Source organism: Anomalospiza imberbis, chromosome 28, assembly GCF_031753505.1.
Source record: "Anomalospiza imberbis isolate Cuckoo-Finch-1a 21T00152 chromosome 28, ASM3175350v1, whole genome shotgun sequence".
In the NCBI taxonomy this organism is placed as follows: Eukaryota; Metazoa; Chordata; class Aves; order Passeriformes; family Viduidae; genus Anomalospiza; species Anomalospiza imberbis.
This window is the reverse complement of record NC_089708.1, coordinates 665,498-677,430: the sequence shown is the minus strand read 5'-3', so window position 1 is coordinate 677,430 and position 11,933 is coordinate 665,498. Positions and strand designations below refer to the sequence as shown.

Here is an 11,933-nt window from a genome sequence, read left to right as displayed (position 1 = left end):
CTCTCCCTTCCCCACAGCCGAGCACCCCTGGAACCCACAGAGCGCAGCGGCTGCCGCATGGCACCGCCGAACCGCGGTGACCCCGGCTGTGACCCGGCCGAGCCGAGCTGCGGCGGGGACCCCAGCCCCGCGCCGGGCACCCCGCAGCCGCCCCGCTGCCAGGGAGTAATTGGGTGCAGCAGCACATGCTGCGGGGCTGCTTTCATCCTGCTCCAGGTGGCTGCAATCCAGTGCAGGATTTACAGTGCCCTGACCCTGAGCTGTCAAGAAGGAACAGCCAGATTAATGGGGTGGGCGGGTTCGTGCAATAATCGTTTGTTTGATGTGACAAGCCTGATAGGCGTTGATTTACTTACAGACTGATAGGCTTTTAATTGAGCACCTCCGTCCCAGTCACATCAAAGGCAGAGGTTGACAAGGGGCCCCTTTTACCAAAAGCTCCCAGTGACTGACAGATCCTGGATGCTAATTCTCCCGGGGAGGGGGTTCCCTCTTTTCTCGGTGCTGTTTTACTCTCAGGCTGGGCCGGGCCGGTGCAGAGAAAGTTCCTGTTCCTGCAGGAGAGGGTGCCTCTCCTCAGCCAGAGCCCTCCGGCAAAGCCGAGCCCCCCTGCGCCGCCCAGCCAGGCTTTTGTTTGCCTCCACGAGAGTTTTGGGGTGCCCCTGCCTCCTCCTGCTGCCAGGTGGCTGTGGCCGCGATTCCCAGGGTGTCACCCGGGGACAGGGCTTTGTCCCCACCATGCAGGTGCTGTCCCTGGCACCCACCTTGTTCCTGGGGTGCTCTTCCTCCCCCCTTTCCTTGGCTCCTGGACCTTTGGGGTTGCTCTGGGTAATTCCCCTCCTCAAGGACAGGAGGGACATGGCCCTCTGCTTGTCACAGGCCAGGGCGGTGCCACACAAGTCTGGGGGGGCTGGCTGGACTCCCAGCTCCTTGTCCCTGTGCCCAGGGCCAGCAGGGGAAGCCTCAGAGGGAAGCACTGAGACCGACAGGAGCAGCCCAGGCCAGCCCAGGTGGTCAGTGAGCTGCTGCCCGGGGCGTGCAGCCCATGCCCATCACCAGACGCACCTCTGGGTCCAGCTGTGCCACCAAATGGACAAGAGATGGTGGAAATGAGCTGGAGAGCAGAGGCAGAACCAAGCCACAGCTGGTTTGTGGGTGGTTGTCGGTGTCGGGGTGCGTTACCTGCCCCACCTGCTGGGTCTCCTCGCAGGGGCTGGGTTACACACCCAGATTTTGTGACTGACCCTGGACGGGCACAGAAAGTCCCCTCGAGGTGAGTGTGTGGGCACAGGTGTGTGATCGTGTGTGCAGAGCAGGTGTGCAGCCCCCGGCCCACCAAAGGGGCTGGGAAAGCAAAGGCAAACCCAAGTGGCTCAGACATTTTGTGAAAGACTTATAGAGGATTATGCTTTTAATGGGAAATTTAAGGATGTGGGAATAAATCACAGCCTTTTCCTCTAACCTGTGGGGTAGCATTCGCCTGAGCCTTTGGGCTGGATTAGTTCTGTCTGTTTATGTTTTAAAGACTGATGTGTTTTTCACTATCAAAATATAAATTATTTTTACTGTATCAATGATTAAATATTTTCTTTGAGATCATAGAGTCCAAAAAAATAAATGTTTCTGAAGAGGCATTCAAAAAATTTAAAAGAAGAAAAAAATCCCTCTGAGAACCCCTTTTGTCATTTGCAACCAATAAAAATGCCTATTGTTATGAAGGGCTCATAAATAATCTGATTTTGGCATGCTTTCATACCATACAGAAAATGAATAAATTAAACTTGATTTACAGCCTTTTTCATTTTTATTAGAGTTGCTCCAAACATTTTCTGTGACGTATGTGCCAGATGAGCTGCACTGAGTGGTTTGAGGCTCTGGCCCTGGTATTATAGAAATTAAGTTGGTTTCATTTGCATATTTTAATTAACTAATACTGCCAAGAAACAAGGAAACCAGAGGTGAAGGTGAATTTTTGGGGTGTCTGAGGGCTGAATTAACCTACCGAGGCTGATCCCCCAAAGTGCCAGCACAGGGACACGCTGGGGTCCCCACAGCGATTTTGGGGGGTGCCAGTGCTGCAAGTGCTGGAGATTGGGGGGTCTCCATCACCCCCATTTTTAGAGATAGGGAAACTGAGGCACGGGAGCTTGGCTGCTTGGCACAGCACAGGGTTATCATGGGCGTCAGCAGAGAGAACACCCCAAAGTGTCCTGGCTCCATCCCAGGGCTGTGCAGACCCTCCCTCTGCCGAAAACCCGGAGATAAACAGGCAAAACGCCCCAAAAAGGCCCAGGGAAGCGACTGCGACCCCGGGCCAGCCCCGGCCTCCTGAGCTCCCTCCCTGCAAAGCTCCTTGTGAGTGTGGGATGTTCTCCTCCCCCCTCCTGCAATTTATCCCGCAGAATTTCCCACCAGGAAACAGCTTCATTACATCAACAACAGGAAGACCCCACTGATTTGTCACACAGAAAAGCAGCTGTTAGTCACACATCAAGGGAGCAGGGGAGGGGAAAAACCCTTCACCTTTTTCTGCTTTAATGTTTGCAGCGTTAATGGCTCTGCGGAGGGAAGCGAGTCCCGGCCATTCCATAACTAACCATCACCAGCGAGGATCAGTTAATATCCAAGTGTCTTCCTGCTTTTCCTGCTACATGATTGCTTTGGAAAGAAAGATTAATTCCAACTTTAAAAAGGAAAACACTATTTTTATCATTGCCAGGAGTCTATACGGGCTTAAAAAAGAAAAAGCACTTGCTTGTCGTTTTACATCTTGCAATTTTGTCAGTTGTTTTAAAACATGTCTCCTGTAATAAATAAGATCATTTTTATGCACTTGTTCTGCAGCTAAAGCAAGGCCTGGGCTGGTGCTGCGTGGGGAGTGGAGGGACTCGGCTGGAGCAGGGCAGGGAAAACGCTGACTCGGGAGGTTTTGCTGGCACGGAGCAGCGGGAGGGGCTCGGGGGGGCTCGGGCAGATTTACCTGGGAAGCAGCAGGTGCACGGCGGGCACTGAGGGGCACATAAAGGCTCGGATTTAGGACGTGCCTCGCATCCTCATGCTGCAGCGGGGGCTGGAGCCACCCCCGGCTCCCCCCACAGTGACTTGAACCTCGGTGGGACCCGCCCAGGGCCCCACCCAGCACGGGCTGTCCCTCTGCCCTGTCCCTCAGGGCAGGTGTCCCCTCACTGCCCTGCACAGGTGGGACATGGTCCCTGGCCCCCACATCCCTCGCACCCCCAGCTCCCCTTACCCTTTTTTCCCTTAAACTGTGTCCAGCAGCAATGACACAGGAGAGGTTTATTCCAAAGCCCAGCGGAGGAGAGGTCCAGCGATTTAAATTCATGTCTTATCTTATCCCACCAAATTCTGCAGGCTGCAGTGCTTGGATGCCTCTCTCCATCCTACCTGCTCTGCACCACCTGGCACTCAGGATGCCGGTGCCTGGGACACAAAACTCCTTGTTCAGACTCATCCCAAGTTACTTGAAGATCTTGAAGATAAGCAAAAACCCAGTTCCCTCTTCCCCAGCCTCGCTTCACAGGTCACAAAGACATCGGAGTCCCTGGGCTTCATTAGGGCTCTGCACAGGAACTCGTCCTTGGCAAAATCAAACCTCCTTAACAGCAGCCCAGGTGGGGCAAGTCTGCTTAGGGATGAAAACATTATCAGTCATTGGTGAAAGTGCTCCCCGAGGCTTCTGGTCTTCTTTGGCTTTGCTTCTGTTCCAAATATTTTGCTTTTCCTTTGGTGCTGGTGTTATTTTTGTTGGGCAAGGGTCTTGCTGCTTTTATTTGAACTTGTGCAATCTCTGAGCAGAGAGGGGCTTGTCATGGAGCAGAGCAGGGCATGGAACAGGGAAGTTTAACTTTTTCCCCTCTGGTTACTGTTCTCCTTAATAAAAACAGGAGCCTCGTGGATTTTAGAGCAAAGGACCCAAGGGGCACCGGGACAGGCACCAGCGTGGAGCGAGGTCCATCAGTGCCCACGACCCCCCTCTGATGAAGGGGTGTTTGCTTTACTCCAGTAAACACAAGCTCATCCAGAATGGTTTCTTCTCTGTGTGCCAGCAGCAGGGCAGGATCAGGCCTTGGGCATGGCCCGAGGTCTGGGGAAGGACAAACAGCCCCTGGGGCATTGCTGCTCTGTGCCCTCGCTCGCTCCGGTGGCATCGCCGCTGCTCTTACGCACTCGTCCCACCTGATTTTGAGTTACTCTGTGAAGGCCGTGTTGTTGTTGGCGAACAACCCGAGTGACTTTGAGGAAAGCCTTTTTTTCTGTTTCCTCCTTCCTTGAATGGCTCCTTTGAGCGGCAGCGCCTCTCCGCTCACATCCCGCTGTCCGGATTGAATCAATCTTGCGGTCAGCTTTGGGAGAGCAAAAAAAAGAGAAGAAAAAAGCCTCACAAAGAGGGGAAATTGACAGGTCTGACCCTGGGTGTGATTGATAGGGCTTGGACGAGCGGGACTGGATGTGAGGCTGCGCTGGGCGATGCCAGCACTCACTGGGGAAATCCAGCAAAGCCTTTTTTCCCAGAACCCGGAGCAGCGGGCTTGGAGAGGGGTGGGCACATGAACTTAATAATAGCAACATTGTTGGAACATAAAGCATCTGTCAGGAGTTAATATGATTAATTAGAGGTGTCTGTCTCTCCCCCTTTCCCCTCTCCCTTGCTGGGTAAGCAGGAGGGACCTGAAACACAAACCCAGGGAGGGCAAAGGTGGGGCTGGAGTGGGCACCAAGCCCCACATCGCCTTTCTTCAGGCCAAAGGTCCTCAGTTCTCATCCCATCCTGGCCCCCAGGATTTTATCCTGTCACTCCACATCCCCATCCCCTTGCACATGTGCCCTCAAGCCCCCATTCTCCCACCAGCTCCCACCTGAAGCCCAGGGAAGGAGCTCTCACCCCAGCAGGACCCCACAGCCTCACATGGACATCACTTGGACAAAGCTCCAGGATTTATCCATGTGCCTTGGCTCCTCAGGGACAGAGCCAGGCTGAGCTTGGCTGTTTTCACCCCCCTGCAAAACTGAAGCCCCAGGGGTTTGTGAAATTAATTCAAGGATGTCTGGAAAAAGTAACTAGAAATAGGAAGTTAATTGTTGAAAGTTAATTAGTTATACAGCCGCCTGCACTGGCACCTGAAGATTTTTAAGACTCAGCAAACCAAAGAAAGGAGAAAATGCCTGGAAAAAGGGAGTTGTAGGTTCATGAGGGAATTGTCACTTTGTGAGAGCCCTGAGTTAAGGTCAGCCCCCTCGCCTTGGGTGGCACCGCGACTGGGCACAGGTGCTGGCTGCAGGGTGGCAGGACACAGACCCTGGGTCCAGGTTTGGGTGCAGGAGCCACTGGCACAGGGGTGCTGAGCTGTGCCAGCCTGATCTTATCTAAGCCGTGCCATGGCAGCAGTGCCATGCCATGGTGTGCCAGCTGAGCCATGCCATGCCATGATCAGCCACGCTGAGGATGCCATGCCAGCAGAGCCGAGCTGTGCCATTCTGAGCTGTGCCATGGTGCCATGGCGTGTCAGCCATGCCAAGGTGTGTTAGCAGTGCCATGCTGTGCCCTGCTTAGGTGTTCCAGTCAAGCTACGCCCAGGTGTGCCAGCAGTGCCATCCCATGCCATGCCATGTCATCCAAGCCATGTCATGCCAAGGTGTGCCAGCAGTGCCATCCCATACCATGGTCAACAGTGCCAGCAGTGCCATGCCGTGCCAGCAGCGCCGTGCCGTGCCGAGCTGTGCCAGCGGCATCACGCCACGCCGTGCCCTGCGAGCCGCGCCAGCCGCTGCCGCTGCCGCTCGGGCCGGTGCCGCGGTTCTCCCCCGCGCGGCGGCGCGGGGCGGTGGCGGCGGAGCGGCGGCGGCTCGCCCCCCCCACCGGCGGCTCTCCCCGCCCCGGGGGCCCGGCCGGGCGCGGATTGGTGCGCGGCGCCGGCCCCCTCGGAGCGCGGCCGCCATCGGGGCTATTTGACGTGTCGGTGGGGCCGGGGAAGGGCTTCGTCTCGCCGGGGCCGCCGCCGCCGCCGCTCCGCCGCCCGCCCGGCCCGGCCCGGCCCCGCGGAGCCCGGGCACCCCCCCCTTTCCCCCGCCCCAAATGAGCGGCGCTCCCGGCGGGCCCCGGCCGAGGACCCCGCCGAGCCGCGGAGCCGCGGCCGCCCCGTCGCCCCGGCCGCCCCCCGCCGACCCGCTGCGCCAGGCCAGCCGGCTGCCCATCCGCGTCCTGAAGATGCTCAGCGCCCACGGCGGCCACCTCCTGCATCCCGAGTACCTCCAGCCGCTCTCCTCCACGCCCGTCAGCCCCATCGAGGTCAGTGCTCGCCGCCCCCGACCGCGCCTCGGACCCCGGAGCCGCGCTCGCGGTCCCCCCGGCCGGGCTCTTCCCAGTCCGGCGCTCCCGGTTCTCCCGGCCGGGCTCTTCCCAGCCCGGTGCTCCCGGCTTTCCCGGCCGGCGCTCCTGGTTCTCCCGGCCGGCTGTTTCTCAGCCCAGCGCTCCCGGCTTTCCCGGCCGGCGCTCCCGGTTCTCCCGGCCGGGCTCTGCCCTGCCCGGCGTCCCCGCTCCCCCCACCCTGTTCTTTCCCTCCCCCGCCGCCGCCGCAGCCCCGCTCCCCCCACCCCACCCGGTCCCTCTTCTCCCCGGTCGGGCGCGTCCCCCCGCCCCGTCCCCCCCATCCCCGCGCCCTGGCTCGGCGCCGGGCCCGGCCCCGGGGTTTCGGGGGTGGGGGGAGGCCGGTGCGGGGGCGCCGTCGGGGTCCCCCCTGACCGGCTCCGCTCCGCCCGCAGCTGGACGCCAAGAAGAGCCCGCTGGCGCTGCTGGCCCAGACCTGCTCGCAGATCGGGAAGCCCGACCCGCCGCCCTCCTCCAAGCTGAACGCCGTGGCTGCCGCCGCGCCCGCCGCCGAGAAGGAAACCTCCGCCCGGCCCGCCGCGCTGAAGCCGCCGGGCACCGGGGACGCGCCCGCCGAGGACAAGTCGAGCTTCAAGCCCTACTCGAAGGGCGGCGGGGAGCCGCGCAAGGAGGGCGGCGCGGACAAGGCCGGCTTTCGGGTGCCCAGCGCCGCGTGCCCGCCGTTCCCCCCGCACGCCGCCGCCTCGCCCGGCGGCTCCCGCGGGGCCTCGCCGCAGCACCCCGACCCCAAGGGCGCCGAGGAGAAGAAGGAACCCGAGGGCGGCAAGCCCAGCCCCGAGGGGACGGGCGGGGCGCTGGGGCGCGGGGTGGTGGAGCCCGGGGCGCACGGCGAGCCCCCCTCGGGCCGCAAGTCGGAGCCCCCCGCGCTGCCGCCCGCCGGCCATGTGGCCCCCGTGTCGCCCTACAAGCCGGGCCACTCCGTCTTCCCCCTGCCGCCCTCCAGCATCGGCTACCACGGCTCCATCGTCGGCGCCTACGCCGGCTACCCGTCCCAGTTCGTGCCCGGGCTGGACCCCACCAAGCCGGGGCTGGTGGGCAGCCAGCTGCCGGGAGCGCTGGGGCTGCCGGGCAAACCGCCCAGCTCCAGCCCGCTCACCGGGGCCTCGCCGCCCTCCTTCATGCAGGGATTATGCCGGGACCCGTACTGCCTGAGCTACCACAGCGCCTCGCACCTGGGCTCCAGCAACTGCTCCAGCTGCGTGCACGACCCTGGCAGCCTCAAGAGCGGATACCCCTTGGTGTACCCCACGCACCCCCTGCACTCGGTGCACACCACGCTCTCCTCCAGCGGCACCCCCAGCCTGCCCGGCCACCCCCTCTACACCTACGGCTTCATGCTGCAGAACGACCCCCTGCCCCACATATGCAACTGGGTGTCTGCCAGCGGACCCTGCGACAAGAGGTTTGCCACCTCGGAGGAGCTGCTCACCCACCTACGGACCCACACGGCCCTGCCGGGGGCCGAGAAACTCTTGGCGGGCTACCCTACCTCCGGGCTGGGCTCCGCGGCCTCCTGCCACCTGCACCTCCCGCCCGCCGCCCCCGGGAGCCCCAACACCTTACCGGCCTCGCTCTCCTTGAGGAGCCCACACACTTTGGGACTAAACAGGTACCACCCCTACGGCAAGAGCCACTTGCCCACGGCCGGTGCCCTGCCCGTGCCCTCCTTGCCGGCCGCTGGACCTTACTACTCCCCGTACGCGCTCTACGGCCAAAGACTCACATCAGCCTCGGCTTTGGGATATCAGTAACCAGCGCGGCCCCGGCCGGCTCAGCCCCAGCGCCCCGCGCGCTCCTTGGACTCTGTATTTATTACTGTATGTTAGCTTAAAGCTGGGAATATAAGTGCATTATACACCAATGAATCAATGGTATGCAAAAGTCTGTGTCCAAAAAAAAAAAAAAAAAACCGAAAAAAAGAAAAAAAAAATCCCTCTTTACTTTGCAGGTGTGGGGCTTTGATTTTCCCCTTCTGTTTCTTTTGATTTTTTTTTTTCCTTCCCTTTCTTAATTTTCCCCGAGAAATTCTTGCATGACTCCTGCCACACATGGAAAAGCAAAAAAAAAAAAAAGGCATTTTCCTTCTTCCCCTCGGCGTTTATCGCTCTGGGATTCTGTTCTCTGCATTTGTAACTTGCAGATGTAATTTTTTTGTAATTTTTTTCTTATTTTTAATCTTCGGGGTTTTCAATTTTTTTTCCTTTTAAAATTTTTGTGGTTTCCTTTTTTTTATTTTACTTTTTTTTTTTCTTTTTTTTTTCCCTTTTTTCTGCTGTGTCCGGGGCCGGGGGGTTTGCAGACGCCGGCCGGGTGATGGTCACCCCAGGCCGTGCTCCCCCCGCGGCCGTGCCCCGCCTGGGGCTGCAGGACCCCGCGTGTCCCCCCCATGCCGGGGGGGGACCGGAGGAGCGGCGGGCGCAGCGGCAGGACCGGCGGCCCCGGGCGGGCGGACGAGCCCCGGTAAGTCTGATTTTGTTAATAAACGGCTCTTGGTTGTACCCACGCTCTGGTCTCGTCTCGTCCCTGCCCGGGGGTCCGGCGGGGGCCGCGGGGTCCCAGCACCATCTAGCGGTGGCGGCGGCGGGAGCGGCACCGGAGGAGCCCCGCGGGAGCGGAGCGGCGGCACCGGCGCCCCGGGTGCGCTCCCGGCGCGGCCCCGCGGGCCGCGCGCCCCGTCCCCCTCCACGCGTGTCCCTGCCCCCGGTGTCCCCACGCGTGGGGAAGGTTCGAGAAGGCGTTTAGCGGGATCAGAGCGGTGCCCCCGGGTAGTCGCCCCCTCCCGGGGTGCAGTTTTAGGGGTGCAGTTGTGGTAGAAGCAGGGTCCCGGATCTCGGTGCGAGGGCGGCCGGGAGCTGGGGGGTCCTGCGTTCTCCCGTTCAATCCCCGTGCTGGGAGGAGGGTGATGAATGGCTCTGACATGGTCTGGCTCCGTCCCTGCCATGTTGGGGGGCTCAGCCGGGCAGGGGGCTCTGCCTGCTCCATGCCCCAAGGAAAGCGCTTTTAGTCCAGCACTGGGACCCCCGGCCAAGCCCCTGCTCCCCCTGCAAGCCCTGCATGCCCCGTTACCCACATCACTTGTTTTTTTTCTGCCTGGTTCCTGTTGCGTTTCAGTGAGTCACGCAATTAATCCCTGTTAATTGCCTTCTCGATATTGCTTTATGCCCTGTGTTTAAATTCCTTTGTGTCCTTTGAGCTGAAAAATAACGCTCTGAGAACAGGGACTACTTTTGCCAAAGGGATTTTTATTTCCCTGCCCGTGCCTCGAGCGTGGCTGCGGGCGTGCGGCCGGTGGGAGGGCCCAGCCAGGCTTTCCTGTGGCAGTGGGATAGGTTGGTGGTCCAGGGGCCAGTTTGGCTCTGTTCTGAGCTCCCCGAGGCTGGTTTTGGGGATCTGCGGCTGCCCCTTGCCCCGTGCGGACGTGGCTGGGGTCCGGTTGTGGCCGTGCTGGTGTTGCTCCTTCCAGGCGGGATGTTTGCTGGATGAGGGCCTGGGGTTTGCAGGGCTGGGGCTGGCACAGGAGGGCTTTGCTGCGGGTGTTTGCTCTGTCCTGTGGGCACAGCAGGAAGGGGGTGCCAGGCCCAGGCTGGTGCAGCCCCTCCGGTGTCTCCTGTGTCCCTGCAGGATGCTGAGCCCTTTGGCAGCCGATGCTGGCCGTGGAGCACGATGTCACGGGCGGTGGGCAGAGCAGCTCCAGGGCGTTCTCTCCGGTGGCACAGGAGGTATCCAGACCCCCTGGCCCTCGGGAGCATCGCTTCTCCCTGGACATGGCCCCCACTCCCAGCAGTGATGCCGCTCGGTGTCAGCCTCGCTCAGGCACTGCCAGTCCCCATCATAAATCCTGGCTGTGGCTTCGTGATGGGGCCTGTCTCAGGTTCCTGCACTGGAATTTTGTCCCACCGTGCCCATCCCTGCCCATGGCTGGGCACCTCGTGCCACGGGGTGGGAGGATGATACCACAGACCCTCGAGGCGTGGTAGCCCTGAGCCAAAATCAGGGCAGCCACTCTGGGTGTCGGCGCTGCTGGGGCTGTGCCACATCCCAGCCACGGAGCAAAGGGCTGCACAGCCCTTGTGCTGCCAGAGCCTTCTCCCAGAGCTGCCGGGCGCATCCCTCCTTACGGCAAAGCTGCATCCCCTCTCTCCCCAGGATGATCCCTGCTCCAAAACGAGCCCGGGCGCCTTCCCTTCGCCCATGGTAGGGCTGGATGCTGCCTGGACGCATCCTGCTGTGCAGGAGGTTCCCTGAGGAATATTTTTCCCCTCCCTAAGGACTGCAGCAGCGGGGCCAGACCGTGTAAACACTGCGAGTATCATCTGATAGCGGCGGCACTCGGGCTGGAGCTGCTGGGGAACAGTTGCGTTGCCAATATATTAAATAATTCCCTGTGTAATGTATGCCCAGGTTATTGCGGAATTCATTTTATAATAAGAGCACTGGGATGCACTTTATTAATCATTCTGTCTAACAACCTGCACTCCACAGTTTCAGTTTGATTTGATTCAATCCTGTCTTTCTGCAAAATATATGGCTGAGTGGGTCGGATAATGTATGGCTTAATTTAGAGTTGTATGGGTTTGAATTACCATTTTCATAATGTGCTGTGCATTAATGTGTTGCATCATTTATACAGAAAAATGTGCAAGGTTTCAAACCTCTCCAGGAGGCAAAAGTCACCTAAAGGGAATGAAGAGAGACAGAAAAAGACCTTTACAAATCCAGCTGGGGCTGGGAGGACACCGGTGGGTGTCAGATTTGGGGACAGCAGAGTTGGGGCTGTCCTTTCCCCGTGGCACAGCAGCACTTTCTCCAGCTCGCCCCAAGCTGCTGGGGACCTGCAGCACTTGACTCACCGGTGACCCCGGTGCCGGCTCTCGCTGAAGTCGCGCCCACCGTCACTCACCCCGCGCCGCGAGGAAAAAGCTCTGATTATCCAAATACAGTCATTAAAGGGGAAATGTGTTTTTAGGACTGTCAGAGTGATTAATGAGGGTTAGCAATCCTTGCAAATGCACTTGTTTAGTCTAACTGGCAGCCTCTCCTTTCCTATTGATTTATGGTGGCAGTTGCCGGGGCCGTGGTGTGTGTGGAAGGAGCGGGGCTGCGCCAGGGCTGCCGGGGCACGGTGAGGGGCCCGGCCGAGCGGCACGGCACGCTCTGCCGTGCCGGAGGCAGCCGAACAAAGGCAACATTATACCCTGTGCCGGGGAAGGAATGACTTGGACGCACACGCCGAGCCGCTCCGCGTGCCTTATAAATATCCCCGTCTGTAAAGCCCGAAGCCCAGCTGACCACAGCCACGCTGTCCGCCCAATAAATACGTGAATGAAAGAGCCAGGCCCTATTTTTTTTTTTGTTGTTTTCCTTCCTCTCCTGCACAAAAATCCCCGATGTCTTTTAGGTGATGCAGAGGTGGCTGCCCGCAGACGTACAAGGCGTTTCAGAGTCCAGAGCGGAGCACGGCGTCCTCGAGGGCTGGAGCCTGCCCAGGGGTCAGGTCGGGATGCAGAGGCATGGGCCAGAGCAGAGC

The 11,933-nt window shown here is 59.8% G+C and overlaps 1 protein-coding gene across 1 annotated transcript; it reads left to right on the top strand.

Annotated features, from left to right (window-relative positions):
• Positions 1 to 5,923: 5,923 nt before the first annotated feature.
• On the top strand, positions 5,924 to 8,271 carry ZNF703 (zinc finger protein 703). The gene is made up of 2 exons (XM_068174655.1): positions 5,924 to 6,307; positions 6,781 to 8,271. Exons 1-2 carry the CDS (start codon positions 6,095 to 6,097, stop codon positions 8,155 to 8,157), a joined length of 1,590 nt encoding a protein of 529 aa, XP_068030756.1. The 5' UTR covers positions 5,924 to 6,094; the 3' UTR covers positions 8,158 to 8,271.
• Positions 8,272 to 11,933: the final 3,662 nt, after the last annotated feature.

Coding starts and splice junctions, on each gene's coding strand:
- ZNF703 (XM_068174655.1), top strand. CDS start 6,095: ATGAGCGGCGCTCCCGGCGGGCCCCGGCCGAGGACCCCGCCGAGCCGC. Junction 6,308..6,780: donor CGCCCGTCAGCCCCATCGAG/GTCAGTGCTCGC, acceptor CTCCGCCCGCAG/CTGGACGCCAAGAAGAGCCC.